The 16,577-nt window shown below is 50.6% G+C and overlaps 2 protein-coding genes across 4 annotated transcripts in view; one reads left to right on the plus strand and one right to left on the minus strand.

Annotated features, from left to right (window-relative positions):
* The window catches only part of LOC123025027 (nodal modulator 1-like), a 38,588-nt gene extending 35,605 nt beyond the window's left edge, over window positions 1-2,983 (minus strand). Inside the window, exons 1-2 of one of the 2 annotated variants that reach the window (XM_044433438.1) lie at window positions 2,809-2,983; window positions 1,022-1,111 (exon numbers count right to left, since the gene is read on the minus strand). In XM_044433438.1, coding sequence (XP_044289373.1) covers window positions 1,022-1,111; window positions 2,809-2,946 — 228 coding nt within the window. In that variant the 5' untranslated portion in view covers window positions 2,947-2,983. Of the gene's footprint in view, window positions 1-1,021; window positions 1,112-2,514; window positions 2,583-2,808 lie in introns of those variants that run through there. The other variant, XM_044433439.1, reaches the window with a different exon arrangement.
* A 3,511-nt stretch (window positions 2,984-6,494) lies between these two features.
* Window positions 6,495-16,577, plus strand: part of LOC123025211 (ATP-binding cassette sub-family C member 6-like) — a 36,573-nt gene continuing 26,490 nt past the window's right edge. For both annotated transcript variants that reach the window (XM_044433749.1, XM_044433750.1), the window contains exons 1-10: window positions 6,495-6,560; window positions 8,067-8,243; window positions 8,412-8,537; window positions 10,592-10,729; window positions 11,928-12,053; window positions 12,357-12,418; window positions 12,780-12,911; window positions 13,859-14,062; window positions 15,047-15,224; window positions 15,476-15,637. In XM_044433749.1, the coding sequence (XP_044289684.1) occupies window positions 6,504-6,560; window positions 8,067-8,243; window positions 8,412-8,537; window positions 10,592-10,729; window positions 11,928-12,053; window positions 12,357-12,418; window positions 12,780-12,911; window positions 13,859-14,062; window positions 15,047-15,224; window positions 15,476-15,637 (1,362 nt within the window). In that variant the 5' untranslated portion in view covers window positions 6,495-6,503. The remainder of the gene's footprint in view (window positions 6,561-8,066; window positions 8,244-8,411; window positions 8,538-10,591; window positions 10,730-11,927; window positions 12,054-12,356; window positions 12,419-12,779; window positions 12,912-13,858; window positions 14,063-15,046; window positions 15,225-15,475; window positions 15,638-16,577) is intronic.

The following is a 16,577-nucleotide window of genomic DNA, read 5'->3' on the forward strand; positions in this document are numbered from 1 at the left end:
CACCAAGTTGGGAAGGCGGTATTCAAGATTAGCTGCCCAGGGAAAGGAACTGGGAACGAGCGTGAAGGCCTGTGCCTCAACTTCCACTGAGGACAGGCAGGACATGCACAGGGTAGGCATGTCATGAGTGGAGCCAGCGGTCAGCCTAGTTGGCCCAGGAGGCCCCTTCTGACTCACTCTGTCTCCATGTGTCAATGTTGCAACTTCCTACCAGTTTGGGCCTAGAAAGGACTTGTTAACCTGCTAAGGCAGCTTCGGTCAGGAGGGCTTTATTTATTTTTAATTCAGTTACGGAAACACAGAGTCCTCCTTCTCCAGCCACCCACCCCTCTAGCCCAATCCTTGTCTACTGGTCGCAGCTGCCCAGCATTTCGGGCAGGAGAATTTTCCCAGGCTGACCCGGAGATGGAGAGGAATGACCTGGGACCTTCCATGAGTGCCACCCAATGCCCCAGCCGCTGGCCCAGCCTTTTCCATCCTTGGTGTGCTCCGGATGGTTCGTGCTCTCACTGCTGTCAGCCTCAGCCGGTGTGGCAAATGGTCAGAAATGATGGGCGGCCCAGGTCCAAACATCTGGAGGCATCAGCTTTCTCTAGTCCATGGGGGATGCTCAGGTGCTCAGGTGCTCAAGGTCTATCTAGTGCAGTCTCCCCCAAGCAGGTGCCTTCCAGATATGTTGGACTGCAAGGCCCATCATTCCCTCCAGGCTGCATTACTGGGGTGGGTTTAACACTGCAAGCCAACATGGCCGCCCTTCTAAAAGTTTTCCTCTCTGTTGGCTCTTTCTTTTCGCCCACAAATGCTTGCTCCACCGAGCAGGCAGGCCAGGAAAGGCATCCGTGGGCTTCCTTACAAGGACAAGGCGCGATCCGGGCATGCTGTTTTCCCTGCTGGTTACGTGGTGCGTTCTGAGCTCTGGTCTCACCAGAGCTTGTTCCTGATAGCAGAAGGAAACGTAATAGGAGCAGAGCAGGAGAGGCTGTATGCCTTCTCTCATTACAGATACCGAGCGGCTGCTTACCTTATCATACAGAGGGATCATGAAGTAACCGTTATTTGGCGCACAGTCCGTCTGGTACTTCAGGGTCCCGTGCTTCGTGTACAGCTTGATCTATCGGGAAGGAAAACGGGGACATGATCATTCTGCTATACAGTTGGACAACACGAAGTCAAACAGGCCACCAGCGGTCCTCCTGAGCCAGTGCCCTCCAGCGGTTTTGGCCTGCAACTCACATCAGGCCCGGGCAGCATGGCCAGCCATCAGGAATCCAGAAACTGCAGCCCAAAACATCTGAAGGGGATAACGGTAGAGTGGGATGGCATTAAAAAAACCCAGAAGTGCCAGGAGTGGAGCAATCTAACCAGTCCAGAAGCACACACCTCACTCTCCAAATGGTCTGCACCATACCCAGCATCCCTGACCACTGCTCCAGCTGGCTGGGGCCGATGGGGATTCTAGCCTGAAGCATCTGGAGGGCAACAGGCTGCCATCCAGATGTTAAAACCCGCTGCTGGCTTGAAGCAAGGGCAGGGGCAATTTGGCTTCCTAGGTGCGAACTGGCAATTGATCGATGGTGTATTTTTCTCTCTGGCTTATTTTTAAGCGAGCAAAAAAGCAGGAGCTCCTGCATAGCGCAAGTGCCGGCCAGCCATGACTTCTTGGAGACTCCATGCCATTTTTCTTTTCCTTCATTTTCTTGGGTGGCGCTGCCTCCGATTCCAAAAGACACCAAGCATTCCACAGACACTTAGCAAGCTCAATTCTCAGCGGGTGTTTTTGCATTCCCCTTAAAATGGGGGGGGGGGCACATCAGCAAACCTTAGCAGTCCCCTATGTTGCTTCCACCCTCTTGGTGGGGCGGGAGAGGAGAAGGAAGAAGCGCCATTTGGGCAGTGGAAGGAGGAGCCCCGGGGAACTGAACATGCAACTGAGGGCTGGCAATGTAACAAGAGTGCCAGCTTGAAAGAAGCAAACATGTGAAAAGAACTGGATGAACCTGCTTTATCTCACCACTCTTGCCTGGGAGCAGGCGAAAGACAGAGATTTGCAACAGATTGGCCAGAGGATCCAGCTGCTAACCATTTAACTGTTCACTCCTCAGTTAGGCAAGACACTTGGGGAGAAAACAGGAAGTTCTGAAAGAATGTGTGTCAGAGTGAGAGCGCAGTCCAGCCTTGTTCCCAAGAACCAGCTCCTGGGCTAAGCAGGCACTGAGGCAGTCTCTTCTTTAAATCAACCCCCACCCTCCTCAGCTCCAAGAGTCCACGTCCTCCAGCTGATAAGACTCCAGGATTTCCCTGTGCAAGCACAGCAGGTCCCATAAGCACTCCCCAACCTGGCACCAACCAAGGGTTCTTGGACTCCAGTTCCCATCAGCACCAGCCTGTATGACCAGTGCTCAGGAATGCCACTGAAAACTTCTGGAGGACACCAGTTTGGGGAAGGCTGCTCTAACTTATGACTTCGGTTCTTTTTTTCCTGAAACCTAGCAACCAGAGTCAGGCGCAACATACCGGCCCAGGGACTGCGCACCAGGATGCTTCTGACCACATGCCCAGCCCAGGAAAGGGTGTTCAGCCCGAGAGCCGGGGTCACACGTCCTCTGTGCCTGACTCCACTCCCACGTGTCTCTTTGCATGCCCTCCCAGCGACCCAATTCAGAGATGAAGCGCTGCCTGGCTATCGAGTCCACGGGCGCGTCCTGCTGTCGCCGATCGCCAGCCTGCGCGCACCACGCCAGACGGGCACCGCGCGGCAGCGGGCGATCCCGCCCCGCGGGTGCCTACCTAGCAGGGCGCGGCGCTCACCTCGATCAGCGAGTAGTTGATCTCCACGTCGGACTTGACGAAGCCCCCGCAGCCCACCACGATGTCCTCGGAGCCGCGCGCCGCGGCCCACAGCGCCCCCCAGCAGCAGAGCGCCAGCGGCGCCCACCCCCGCGGCATCGCGGCTCCCCCCTGGCCGCCCCACGCGGAGCCGCCGCGGAAAGGGAAGGCCAGCGCTGAGTCAGGCAGGCGGGCGGCGCATGCGCGAGCGCGAGCGCCGCAGCCGTCCCCGAGGGCGAGGCGCGCGCGGGCGGGCGGCTGCCCCCTGCTGGCGCGGAGGCCCCTGGCTCCCCGCGGGTCGCGCTGGCCCTCGAGCGGGGTCGCCTGCACGTGAGAACGCGGGGCGAATCAGCCGCTCGCTTTGCGCGTGCGTTCTTCGCTCTCCCTTGCTCCCTGGAGTGCTGGCTTCCTGCATGCAGGGAAGGGACGCATGCAAGGGAAGGGACGCATAAGCATGCTGGCTTTTGTCTCCGGTCTCGATTTAAGAAGAGCAGCCCCAGTTGGGTAATACTGAATTTTGGGTTTGCGTGATAGTGAATTTCGCAGACACTCTCCTTGCCAGCCTGCCTAGCCACTCTGTCAAGAATCTGAAAGTGCAGGCAGCTGTGCGGATCCATCTTCGCAAACCATTTTTTGATGGCTGCAGCTACAGAAAGCAATTTGTCGTGCTCATGGGTCTTAACGGAACTCATCGCCACCCCCAAATTACACCACAGCACTGAAGGATGTATCGCTGGTGGAAAATTCATCACCTTGTCCTAGCAGCTGTGAGGATTTCAACTAAGTTCGGAGGGAACGTGCCATTCTGAAGGCTGTGGCAAAAGGTTCCTGTAGCTTCGCAAAAGGCCTGTTCCTGGGAAAGACTAAAAATCTTGCAGCTGAGGGGGGTTTTGGTAGGAATCCACACAGCTCGCTGCAGTTTTGGCCCCTCCTTGAGCATGTGGCTACTGAGAAAGTCATGAGCACCTGTACCCCATTTATATTTGCATCCACTGCTTACTCCTGAGGAACCCAATTGGGATGGTGCTTAAAAGCGGGCTGGCTGTTTCGACTCGGCTGAGTGAAGCAGCAGTCTGGGTGTGGAGATGAACTACACGGTGTGAAAGACCAAAGAGCTGATTGTGTATGCTCTGTTCTGTGTATGTTGCTGGTCCCGTTGCAGATACCAGATTTAGCTATCAGTCCACTTGCATGTCCAATCCTCTGGAATAGGACTTCACCTCAAAACTTCAGTCCGGGAAGCAAAACTTGCTTGCCTTAGCCCAAGCTACAAAGCTCCACTAGTCTTCTGTATCCTTAATTGGGCTGAACTGAATATTGCAGGACTTAACTGCTGAGCAAACTGGCTAAAGATTTAGGGTGGCCATATATCTTCGCTTATGGAGGATTGTCTTCTATTGGAAAGGCTGACCAGTCCAGGACTGATTTAAAAACAAATATTGGAGATCTGAACAGCAGACGGATGAAGGAAGAAATGTGGGCATTTGGTTAGTGTCCTCCATCCTTGGTAAGATGCACTGTTTCTTTTGAATGGATATTATTTCTAAGTTGTTATCTGTGCATTAATTCATGCCCTAATGAAAATTATTTATTTAAATAACTTGACCTTATCCACGAGTGGCATCCCTAGAGGGCATGTAAATTTAAAGTCATAAGTTTCATATTTTGGAGTATAGAGCGCTCTGCCTGTTCCCCTTCACCCCCTTCCAATCTGCAGAGTTTTTTCTGTTCAGGTTCCTTCCATGGGAAAAGGAGACCAGCCCCCAAATTGCTCTCAAATGGAGAGCACAGGCAGGGAGATGATACTATGGAACTAGTTTGAATATCCAAATTCTTACTGGGCCAGCTCTCTCACCACTCAAAGGAATTTTCTACCTCTGACTGCAAAAAGCAAACACCGAAACATGTTAAATTCTGTAATTTCTGATGGGTTTTTAATCTGCTACTCAATTTCTAGATGTGTCATGCTTTCCTGATGTCTTTGATTCCTCGATGTTTATATTCTTGCATATGGCCCATTCAAGGTCTCAAGCCAATCTTAAACTGTTACCCTTAAGCACTGTTCTTTTTTCTTCTTCTTTCTGGTGGTGTATTTCCTGTCCTTTGGTGTTTCAAAAGGGGCCAGAGATGGTGGTGACTTTTCCAAGACGGAGCACTTAAATTGATAAACCCGCAACAGCTGCGTTGCTCCTTCCCTACCTTTCCAGGTGCTGCTCAGCCTGGAGAATCATTAACTAGCACAGCTTGTTCAGTCATTTGATAACGAACCTGAGGCCCATTGGACTTTATAATCACAATAACCTTACGAATCCTATCCCTGCAGCTTGCCGAAGTTCATGATTGCTGCTTCATGCACGTTTCCTGTTTACCATGGAAAGTATAAACTTGTAGAACTTGTAATTTAAGGAAAACGTGGTCTATTGGAATATATCTAACACTTTTGTGAAGTGACTGTGGATGTCAGTGACAGTTGTTTGTTTGACGTATAGCCAGCCCGTTATTCGAGTTCGGCGGGGTTTGGAAAGAAGATTTGAATGCCACTGGTTTAGGACTTCAACTCCCAGAAGCCTTTGCCAGTATAGCAGAAGACCAGAAATGCTGGGAGTTAAAGCCCAAATCATCTGGTGCTCTTCTCTCCATGCCTATCCGAAGACAGCTTTTCCTTGCCTGGTACCCTCTGGGTGCGTTGAACTACTGTTCCCATCATCCCCATATTGAGGCTGTAGTTGCATCAGAAGGCACTACAATTAGGGAGAACAGCCTGCGGAGGGCTTATTGAAGCAATGATTATGAGAGCAGTTGACAGGTGCTGGGAATTAATTGTGGGATTTGTGGATCTCCAAATCACTGGTGTCAGAGCTGGCTGGCTCAGTATGTGTTTAGGGAGAGAGAGCAAGTGTGCCATTACACTTTCTCACCAATAGCTGTTCTTTTTTTAGTGCAAAATGTCTAAGGAATGTTGTCTAAACTTTGCATGCCATTGCCCGAAAGCCAGCCAGCCGTAAGCCGTGATTAATGTGTGTGTTGGGAGGAATTGTAGCGGGCCGTTCTGGACTTGGATCTGGCCCCACCAGGCAGACCCAGCTGATCTGGGGCGCCTCGAAAGGGCAGCAACTAGTTCACAGGCCTTTGCAGTGCAATCCTAGCCATGTCTACTCAAAAGTAAATCCCACTGAATCCAGTGGTCTTACTCCCAGCGGCCCCAGAAATGCACCCTGACTGTGTCCTCCTTTCATTTTGTCAAATGAGCGCATCGCACACAACATTTGCCGCAGGTGGGAGGAGCTGCCCTTGCGGTTTTTTAGTTTTTATTTTTTTGCCTCCGGGGCAAAAGTCGACTTGGCTCTCTTGGGCTACTTTGGACCTTGTCTTGGGGTGGAGCCCGGGGCACCCTTTCCTCCGGGCAGCAAAGCAAAAAGCAAAACATCTCAAGCAGCCCTCCGTCCTCAGAGCAAGTGCCCCTTTCTTCAGTAGCTCACACAGAAACTCCCCCCCCCCTTTTAAAATCCTGTATCTGCAAAATCAAGCTTGGTCCTGTTCTCGGCGCTGCTCGGCGCTTGGAGGGAGGGAGGGCGGGCGGCGCAGGGGCCAGTGCCAGTCCCCGCCCCGCGCAAGCGACGGCCCGAGCGGGGCGCGCGGCGGCGCGGGACCGCAGCCCCGGAGGCGAGGAGCCGGCCATGAGCGGGGCGAGCTGGCTGTGCGGCTCCCGCCGCGGCCCGTCCGCGGCGCTGTGGGTGAGTGGCCGCCGGGCGCCTTCCTCGCGAGGAGGCGGCGGCTGCGAGCCGGGCGGCGGACCCGCGGCCCCCGGTCGTGGCGAAGGGCGCTCGCCTGTGCTCGGGAGGGCAGGGGAGGAGAGGAGTGCCCGCTCCGCCGCAGGAGGCTTCGTGCGCGTGCGGCGCGCCCCTGCAGGCGGCGCTAGCGCGGGCCCCCCGGGCTGGGCCCCCGAACCCTTCACGTGGCGCCCCGAATTTCTGGCAGGCCGTGCGCCCCCAGCCGCCAGTGGGCACGGGCTGAAGGCAGGCCTGGGCGAGCGCGCTCGCTTCCGAGCCCCGGACCAGCTGGCCTTCGCCCCACGTGGGCTGCCCCCCTGCTGCCCGCGCCTTGAGTCTTTTAGGCTGAGTTACCCCCCCCCCCCCCGCCGCCGGAAATCAAAAGCCACCCTCTTGCCCTGCGCCCAGATCCCTTTTTGCAGATCGGGTTTCCTTAGCAGGGGTGCTTCAAAGTCGCTCGTGCATTTCTGTGCCGCAAGCCAGGGTCTTTTCCGTAGCTGGCGCCGCCTTCCTCCTGTGCATTTGGAGACGAAAAAAGTCGTACAAAGTCCCTGCAGCTACTAGTATCTTTTGAACTGCTCACACGTGCGTAAGTGCAATGTTTAGACAGGAAAAAGGAGCTGGCTGGGGATGCTGGGAGTTGTAGGGCTTTTTCCCCTGTGTGGGAGCATGTTCCTCTTGTAGTCACTGTTCTTGCACGGCTAAATAATCCACACCCGAGCAAACCCAGCCAAATACAGGCACAGCATTTTTTGGTCTTCCTCTTCAAAACTAAACAAAACCCCTGAATGCCAACCCCCTAGTTCCTTTGCTCTGGAGAACTGCCCTCCTAAACCTTCCACTGTTGACCTATGAGTATGAGGGAGCCAAGAAACTTTGGACTTTAAAAATAAATAACTTTGGATCTGCTCTTGGCTGTAACGAAATGCTTCTACATCAGGATTGTATGGGGCGTCATGTTTGCAAATAGCGACTGCAGCTAGAGGGGTTGCAGTGGTGGCGCTCTGGAGATGTGGGTTCTTGTCCATACTCAGCTGGGTGACTTTGGGCCATTCATGGGCTTTCAGCCTCTCCTACTTCAACAGGTTGTTGCTGCAAGCAGAACTATGTAATCTAGCTTAAGTTCCGTGCAAAATAAAAAGGTGGGATATAAATGCAATTGGCAAAGAAAAACGTGGTGCTTAAGTTTTACCCTGAAAGATATTCAAAATATGTACAAATACCCATACAAGAAATTCCAACATTTTCTCGGAGTAGTTGTATAAGATCTTTCACTTCATAGGCTGTATGCAGCATTAATCCTATTTAGAGTTTCAGAGTAGAACCATTTAAATGAATAGGATTTATGTTTTATCAATAAAATAACACTAATCCAATATGTAATAAAATGGTTAAAAGCAGATGGCTTAAATATCTCCCATCGCTATACAGGTTCTTCCATCATAACGACCTGAGTTCTTGTCATTGCAGAACTGGAACCAGACATGGTATGCCGACACCCCAAGTTTTACACCATGTTTCCAGAACACCGTGTTGATTTGGATTCCTTGCATTTACCTTTGGGCCTCTCTTCCTTGGTATTACCTGTACCTGCGGAAAAGCTCCAGAGGATACATCAGGATGTCAGCTGTCTTCAAAGCAAAAATGGTGAGGCTGGAGCCCAGCTGCCTGAATACAACCAAAGTGAAGAATGACCCCCCGTTTTCTCTGCAGCATGCTCCAAAAACCAACCCAAAGAGCCCATGCCTTCTTTGGCGTTTTTCCAGTCTTTCTGTTGACATGCTCCTCTGACCATGACATTCATCTTTTCCCCAGGTTCTTGCCTTTACCTTGATACTGCTGTGCTTCATAAAGACATGCTACCTCCTTTGGGAAGTAAGCCGAGGGATTCCACGGACGCCGGGGCACATCCTAACTGCTGCCGTGCTGGTCATTACAATGGTAATTCTGATTCTTTTGTCCACCTCTTTCAGGTTATGCCCTGATTTTTTGCTTCTGGGCCCTCTTTAGATGCAGCGAGCATATGAAAGAATGGGGAATTTTTAGTATAGAGGAGAGAAGGCCTGGGCAGCCAGGTGTGCCTGTGAGATAACACCTGATGGGTTGACACATGGAAGAGGAGGACGAGTTATTCCTTCCCGCTCCGGAGTGTTAGACCATATCTAATGGGTGTAAGAGATAGAGGAAGAGATTTCAGCTGAACATTAAGAGTAATTTCCTGGCACTGAGAGCAGTTCAATAAAGAAGTCAAGTACTTGGAGGGGTGGCATGCTCATTGGAAGTCTCTAAGCAGCAATCTGTTGCCAGCATTTTTCAAGGTTTGATTTCTTGTTTTTCCTACTCATTAGCAGTGGCTGCTTTGGGGATTTGGGGAAGTTTGGGGGTTAACCTTTGTTTCCCTGTCCCAACTCCCTGACCAAGATTTCTCCCAGCATTGAAGCTAGTGTGCTTTCTGCAGGAGAAACCGTGCAAGTTTTCCCGGCTTTGGAGGGGGCAGAATTTGGATAAGGAAAAAGACTTGGGAGGGATGGGTATGTGCCCACCTTCGCACCGCTGCAGCAACAGCTCCCCATCATTAACTGACACACATGGGGCAGCTAATTCCATTTTTCAAAATCTGGGTATTTTAATTACAGATGTCCTGCATTACAGATCACTTGGTCCCAAAGGAGGACAGGAACAAAGGAAGAGGAATTGGAATATTGATCAAATGCAGAATTGTTGCTCTGTGTTTTTGATGAAGAACCTAATTTTCTTTCTTGCTGTTTCACTGAGTCAAAATGGAGTGGCTATGGAGAAACTACCTGACTACCGGAACAGCTGTTATCTTGATCTTGAGCGATAGCATGATCAAAGCCGGACTAAGACGCAGTTAGTTGGGCTGAATGATCCCACTGGTGTCCCTGTAGGAACCCTGCCCTTCCCTGCAAAGTTTGGGAATTCTGTGTGAGTTGGCCTGCCACTGAACGTACCCTGAATTCCCAGGAGCCTGAGTAACACCCCAGCCAAGAGGCCTTTGAGGCGCTCTCCGTGGTCCTGACCATTCAGCACCATGGACAGCAGCCAGGCATGGCGTGGCTGCGCCACCTCGACAGCCTTGGAGAATCAGGCTCCACTGGGACCAAGCAAGGGCGTATGGCGGCCTTCTTCACTTTCCTCTGCCTGGGTCAACTTGCCTCTGGGCCGCTGGATCTGGAATGGGCCCCATGCTTTGCCGTATGCATCCTTAGTTCATGCCTGGGACAGAGTCAGGCAGGGCTTTGGGGTTACTGCCTGGAGCTTTGTTCCAAGAGGAGGGGATTTTGGACTGCATTCATTCATGGGGTCAGTGCAGTCTGGAGACAACTTGATGGCACATCAAGACACCCACATTGCTCCGACAGGTTCTCTGATCTTTGTATACTTCCCCTTCCCTTTCCCTTGTAGAAATGAACTTCATTTCTGTCTCTAGAGCTTTCAAAGAAACCTTCATACTGAGTTCAGAACCTTCTGTGTGGAATAATTCAGGCTTGGGAGACTGGAAATGGAGGGAGCTCATTTCTGAGTACTAAGAGTGTCCTGGAGGGAATAAGGACCCCTCGGGGGACTTGAGGGGTGGGGAGGACAGGAGGGGATAGAAGAGACCAGTTGCCACTTGGCGGGGTCTGGTTCGCTCCCCTTCTTTCCCTTCACAGATGCCCACGGCTGTTACACTGCAGCACAGCTGTGCGTGACTCCGCAGGCTGCTAGTTTTTCTTTTTGGAGGCATGGGAGGGGTGGTCTGTGCCAAGACCCCCCTCCCAGCAGCTGTCTGAGGGCCTGCCTCTCTGTGTGCAGTTTTGTTGCTGCAATGGGAATGCAACACAGGTCCCCCATCTTCATAACTTGATTATGATCCTTTTTCCCTCTGTCTGAGAGTGGCCTCATTTTACAGATATGAACCTATATTGTGCCAACTGGTTTTAGACTTATATTATGGGATGAGCATTGTTCTCTTTGCCCTCTCTTTTTCTTAGATCCTGGTGGTGTTTCTAATCCAGGTGGAACGACGGAAGGGCATCCGGTCTTCTGGCATTTTGCTGGTGTTTTGGTTACTCACTTTCTTCTCTGCTATGGTCTCCTTTAGCTCTAAAATCCAACATGCCCTGAAAGGTGTAAGTCCATGGGATTAATTACGTCCTAAATCGGGCTATTAGAATAATACAGCATGTGTTTGATTTTGTGTGAACCCAACCTGCCGATTTTGCAGTGGGTCAGCTTTGTCTGAGTTGTGCGGATTCTGCAGACTGTTTTCTTTGGCAGGGACAAGAGGGGCAAATTGTGTGTGAATTTGCACTTGTACTAACGCATGGTAGCAGGAATGCACAACTGCAAAATGGACCAAAAGTCCTTTGCTTCCCTAGAAAGAAAATCTAGTAAAAGATGCCAGAAGGAACGATCCCTGGCACTCCATGAAATGAAAATTTATTTTATTTATTCATTCAATTTATATCCTGCCTTTTTCCTACAAAGGACTCAAGGCAGCTTACATCATTCTCCTCCTGCATCTTATCCCCACAACAACAACCCTGTGAGGTAGGTTGGGCTGAGAGTCTGTGACTGGCCCAGAGTCACCCAGTTGGCTCCATGGCTGAGCGAGGACTCGAACCCAGATCGCCTGAGTCCCAGTCCCATGCTTTTAACCACTACACCACACATCCTTAGTTGTAGGTAGCAGGTCAGCAAACAGAAGGATAGAGGCAGATTTGGATAACCCTTTGCTATCCACATCAGCTGGTTCAGCTGTCATGCGTTCTTGCCAGGGAACTCGGTTCTCGGGAGAGCCAGTCCAGTGTTGGACTGAGATCTGGGAGAACCAGTTTCTAGTCCTCATTCAGCCACAAAGCTCACTGGGTAACTTTGGGCCAGTCACTGACTCATACCCTAACCTACCTCACAGGGTTGTTGTACAGATAATACTAAGAGGAGACGGGGGACTGTGTAAGCTGCCTCGAGTTCCTTGAAGGGAAGCAAGAGGCAGGATATAGATATGGTCATAAATTCTGGAAAAGTAGTCTCCAAGGACAGATTAATGCATTTTTAAGTCATTCAACTGATGCTAAATAGCCATTATATGTGGTTGTATTTGTAACATTTCTAACCCTGCATTTCACTCCACTTAGATTTTTCAAATGTTAAAATTACTAACTTCTGCATTTTCTTAAATGTTCAATAATGTAAACATGTCTCTCCAAACTGGCCCTAAAGAGACTTTGTGATCAATTCGTTTCAGATTGGATCTGCAACACCAGTTTCTAATCTGAAGGGAATATTTTTCTGGAGAGATCTCTAATAATCTGCAATTCTTTGCAGGGCTTCAGAGAAGATCCTTCCCAACATATTATCACATATGTTTATTTCGCTTTGGTCTTGCTGGAACTGGTACTGTGCTGCTTTGTAGACCAACCTCCCTTCTTCTCCAAAGTGCTCAATGACCCTGTAAGCATTTGGTCTTCTGTTTTTCACTGAGGGAGTGTACCATTCTCTTCATGAGTCTAACTTCCATTTCTCTTTTTCAAGTTTCTAGTCCTTGTTGTTTTGAGGGGAAAAAACTTGCTGTCTTTCCCTGGGGGGAGAGATAAAGATGAATGGGGAGCCTTTTTGTTGCTTTTGTGCAACAATTCAGAATCAGAATTCCTTGCTGATCAACTGCATGTCGATAATCTACCAATGAAGTCTTATGTGCATACATTTCCCTAATATAGGTGAACCTGAGAGCTGTCCTATTCTTTAAACTTGCAGAACCCGTGTCCTGAATCCAGGGCCTCTTTTGTTTCCAAAATCACATTCTGGTGGTTTGTTGGGTAAGAAGAGAAATAGTCTTGCATCTTGTTCTTACGGAGCCCATAAATTTCAGTTGGCTTGATCAATTCAGATTTGTTTAGGGACTTCTTTTAAATATAGCTACCAGAAAATGTGGCTGATGCAGGACAGTATGCCAAGAAGGAATTGGAGGGGGCTTTGCATGACATTATTCCAAGAAGGAATTAAATGGGGCTAAATTCCGCAGTCAGTCGGGGCCACTTCGCGTAGCTACCTTAAGCTTTTGGGGTGTTGATTTTGGCTGAGGGCGCTTTCTTGTGTGATTATACCAACTTATTTAGCTTTGGTTTTAAAATCTAGTTAACTCACCTCTCCTCTCAGTTGATGCCCTCTATTTCGCAGGCTGGTCTGGAAAGGCTATTGGAAACCTCTGCAGACAGAAGACCTGTGGTCCCTAGCAAAAGAGAACTCCTCCAACGAGATCATTACCAAGATTGAGGAAGCCTGGAGAAAGAATCGTGAAAGAACGGCACAGTGGGTGTATTTGCACATGAGAGCAACTGTATGGAAGTCAGCAAGCTGCTAGTCCTTATTGTTTGCAGATGTCTTTTGTGGGCCCTTGGTTGCAAAGAGGACACTGAGCTTGAACTGTGGGTCTGATCCAGCAAGGTGGTTCTTTGCTGCAGTAGCAATGGCACACAAAAAATGAAAGCAACGGGCGGGGGGGGGGGCGGGGGGAGGAAATCAATAGGATGCACTGGGTCATCTTCCCATCTTCTGAAGCAGAGTTCTGGGATGCGCTTTCTGACATGACAGAATTCTCTGGTGTGTGAAACAGTCTGTTAAGAAGGAAGGCAGAATAATTACACTGTGCCTCTGGACAGCACTCCACCTGGATGCATCCTAAAAGACGCTCGTCCATGCGCTGGTTTGTAGCCTAGTGGATGCTCAAGCCCATTCCGGAAGCGTTTCCTCACGCATTCAGGAAGCAGGGCCATGCTGCTCACCCACATCCAGAACGTCAACGCAGCTGTGCAGCCATGACCCCAATGGCTGTGCATTTGGCGCAGTGCCTGAAAAAGAGCCCCTTCCCACACCCAGGTGTGTCTGCACAGAGGATTGTCCCTCTCCCATTCTGCGGTTAACGGAGGCTTTCCCGGGAAGCTGCTTCCGTCGGAGAGGGCGAGATCTGTGCAAGGAGGCCCGGTCCCCACGGGGTGGGCAGGGCAGGGCAGGCGTGGCCGTGTTGGGCAGCCGGCTGGGCAGAGCAAGGCAGCAGTCCTTCCGCTGACCCTTTTATGTTCCTTGGACTATTCCGTGGCTTTTAGCTGCTGCTGCTGCTGCTTTTGTATTTTGCAGCCTAATTCTTTCCACCTTTTTTTTTGTGAAGCTCCTTGGGAGAAGGGAGGGAAGGGCAAATCTGAAAGTACCATCAAATCAAGGAAAAAACAAAGCAGTCTGTTCGTATTTTCACTGCTCAGAATGGTGGAATCAAGGAAACTACAGAGGGAGCGAGCCAGTGAGGAAGAGGCAGATGAGACCACCGTCCTGCTCCAGCCGGAGAAGGGCAGCACCAAGCCGCTGCTGAAAGCCTTCTGGAGTGTCTTTGGGACGTACTTTCTTCTGGGGACACTCAGTTTAGTCACCTGTGATGTCTTCTTGTTTCTGATCCCCAAGACACTGAGGTATGTGGACATCTGAAAATGGCTAGCCTCAGAGGAAACCTACCAACGCTCCGCTTGCTGTGTGTGCTTGGGATCCCACAAAGACCTGGAAACAGGGTGTCGGGGGTCCGCAGCCTCTGCAGCGCCCATTTCCAGTTTTGTAGAAGTCACCCCTGCGGGGCCTTGGTGGGAGGCCTCGTCGGGGGTGCTGTTCAGCACCATGCAGAGCTCATGCGGCTGGCAGTGATCTGGCGCACGCCACTCATCGCTGCAGGGCCTTCCGTGGGGGAACCTTCAGGGGTCACATCCCCAGAGGTTGCCGCCTTCGCTGCTTCAACACACCCGGTGAAAGGGAGTCCACCAGTCCTCAAAGGGGGCGATTCTACTGACAAAGAGCTGTTGCCGTTAGGGAGCATCTCCAGATGTTGAGCCGAAGCCAAGCATATCCTAAAAAAAATAACATTGAAATGGAGTAACGGTGTAATGGTTAGAGTCTGGGACATGGTCTGTCTGAGTTCTAGTTCCCACACAGGCCACGATGTTCCCTGTGTGACTTCGGGCCAGTCACAGCCCAACCTCCCTCACAGGGTTGGTGTGAGAATGAGGAGGAGGAGGACCAAGGCAGCCAGCCTGAGCTCCTTATAAAAGGGAGAAAAGTGGGAGATAAAAGTAATCCAAATAAATAAAAATAAGTGATAGACATAAAACTGCTTCCCCAGGCATGTATATTTAAAAAAGTGCATACAAAAATGCATGTATTAGGAGAAAGGAGCACAAAATGCTAGAGAAATTTCATGCACGTTTTATTTTTGCATTTTATTTTTTAACAAGTCCCACTGTTCAGAACGAACCAGCCTTGGGGCTGGAAAACGGAGTCACCCAGAGTGGCACACGAGCCCATCCCCCTAAAGGTGCGGCGCCCTCTGCCTTCCACCTGTGGCAGGGGATGGCCGAGCCAGCTGCTTCGCTCCGGATTGCGACCCGCTCTCCCCCCTCCTTTTGTAGCCTCTTCCTGGACTTCATCACTGATCCTGCCGCTCCCCCATGGCAAGGCTACCTCTGCGCCACCGTGATGTTCTGCTTGGCCTGCCTGCAGACCCTGTTCGAACAGCAGTACATGTATACGTGTGTCGTCTTGGGAATGAGACTGAGGACGGCCATCATGGGCCTTGTTTATCGAAAGGTACACCGTGCAGTTGGCTGATCTCTCTCTCTCTCTCTCTCTCTCTCTCTCTCTCTCTCTCTCTCTCTCTCGTATCTGCTACCATAAGCAGGTACGAGAAGGCTGCAGGCAGTCTACCTGTTCTAAGCAAAGCCATTGGAAGCCTTATGTATTCAGACTCTCCCTCTGTTCAGGCCGGCCCAAGTTCTGATGACTCTTTTTCTAGGCACAGAAAATGCAGGAACTGCTTGGTCCAATTGTATCTCCTGTAGGTCTTGGTACTGTCAGCTGCGGGCAAGAAAGCAACAACAGTGGGTGAAATTATCAACTTGGTGTCCGTCGACGTGCAAAAGCTGATGGATCTCATTATCTATTTTAACGGGACTTGGCTCGCCCCCATCCGTATCCTCATCTGCTTCATCTTCCTTTGGCAGGTAAATGAGAAGCAGGTAGGCTCCTCTTCAAAGGGGCCAGGTGTTAAAAGCAGGTCCTTCGGTGTGTTTAATTCCAAGAAACCTGTTCCTCCCGTCCACCCAATTCCCTTTGCGTGTTGACAGCTAGAATGCTGAGAAGGCTTTCAAGGATGGATACCAGCAGATATTAACACGATTTAGGATGTAGGATGCAGTCCTGGGGGATTTCTGCTTGTTGGACCGGAGGCTTCCAAAAGTCCAGGGCAGGTAGCAGGGCGAGGAGAATAGAGAAGCTTTATTTTTTTTATTTTTAATTTATTGCATTCATATACCACCCCAATAGCCCAGAGGGCTCTCTGAGTGGTTTACAAACATTAAAACCCCAAATACAATATCCAGTCCTAAACCCATCTGGGTAGCCTGTGAACCCATCTAGCTCCCATGTCGGTGGAGGTGGGAAGGGAGAGGCCCTGGAAGTCTGCGATGGTGCAGTTATTCCCATTACTGGGAATCAAGATTTAGAAATCTAAGTAATTAAAACAGTAATAGAAATCGACACAAGCTAAAAATATTAAATAGAGTAGTAAATCTATAGAAGCACCAAATTTAAAGCAGTCATAAAACAATATAAACAGAAAAAACAAAATAAACAGAATCATGTTGAAACCCCCCCCCCCACTTCCCCACCCAGCCGGACACACCAGTTTTGAGTTCTGTGTGGTCCCCCAAGTTCAGTGTTGTGACCTTGGAAAGCAGAAGCTTGCGGGTTCTTTCCCCAGTGCCTGCAGGGGGGGAAGGGGGGGGATGTGCTGGAGGAAGGGAGCCGAGGTCGATTTCCCTCCAAAGTCACAGGAATGTCTTCGGGTATCTGAACTACCCTATGGGCCCTGGGATCCCCTCTCAGCAACTGCTGTCCTTTTACACCATAGTGAATGGACTGAGCTTCCCTGAGGTAAATATA

This window comes from Varanus komodoensis, unplaced genomic scaffold, assembly GCF_004798865.1.
Source record: "Varanus komodoensis strain SLA01 unplaced genomic scaffold, ASM479886v1 scaffold26, whole genome shotgun sequence".
In the NCBI taxonomy this organism is placed as follows: Eukaryota; Metazoa; Chordata; class Lepidosauria; order Squamata; family Varanidae; genus Varanus; species Varanus komodoensis.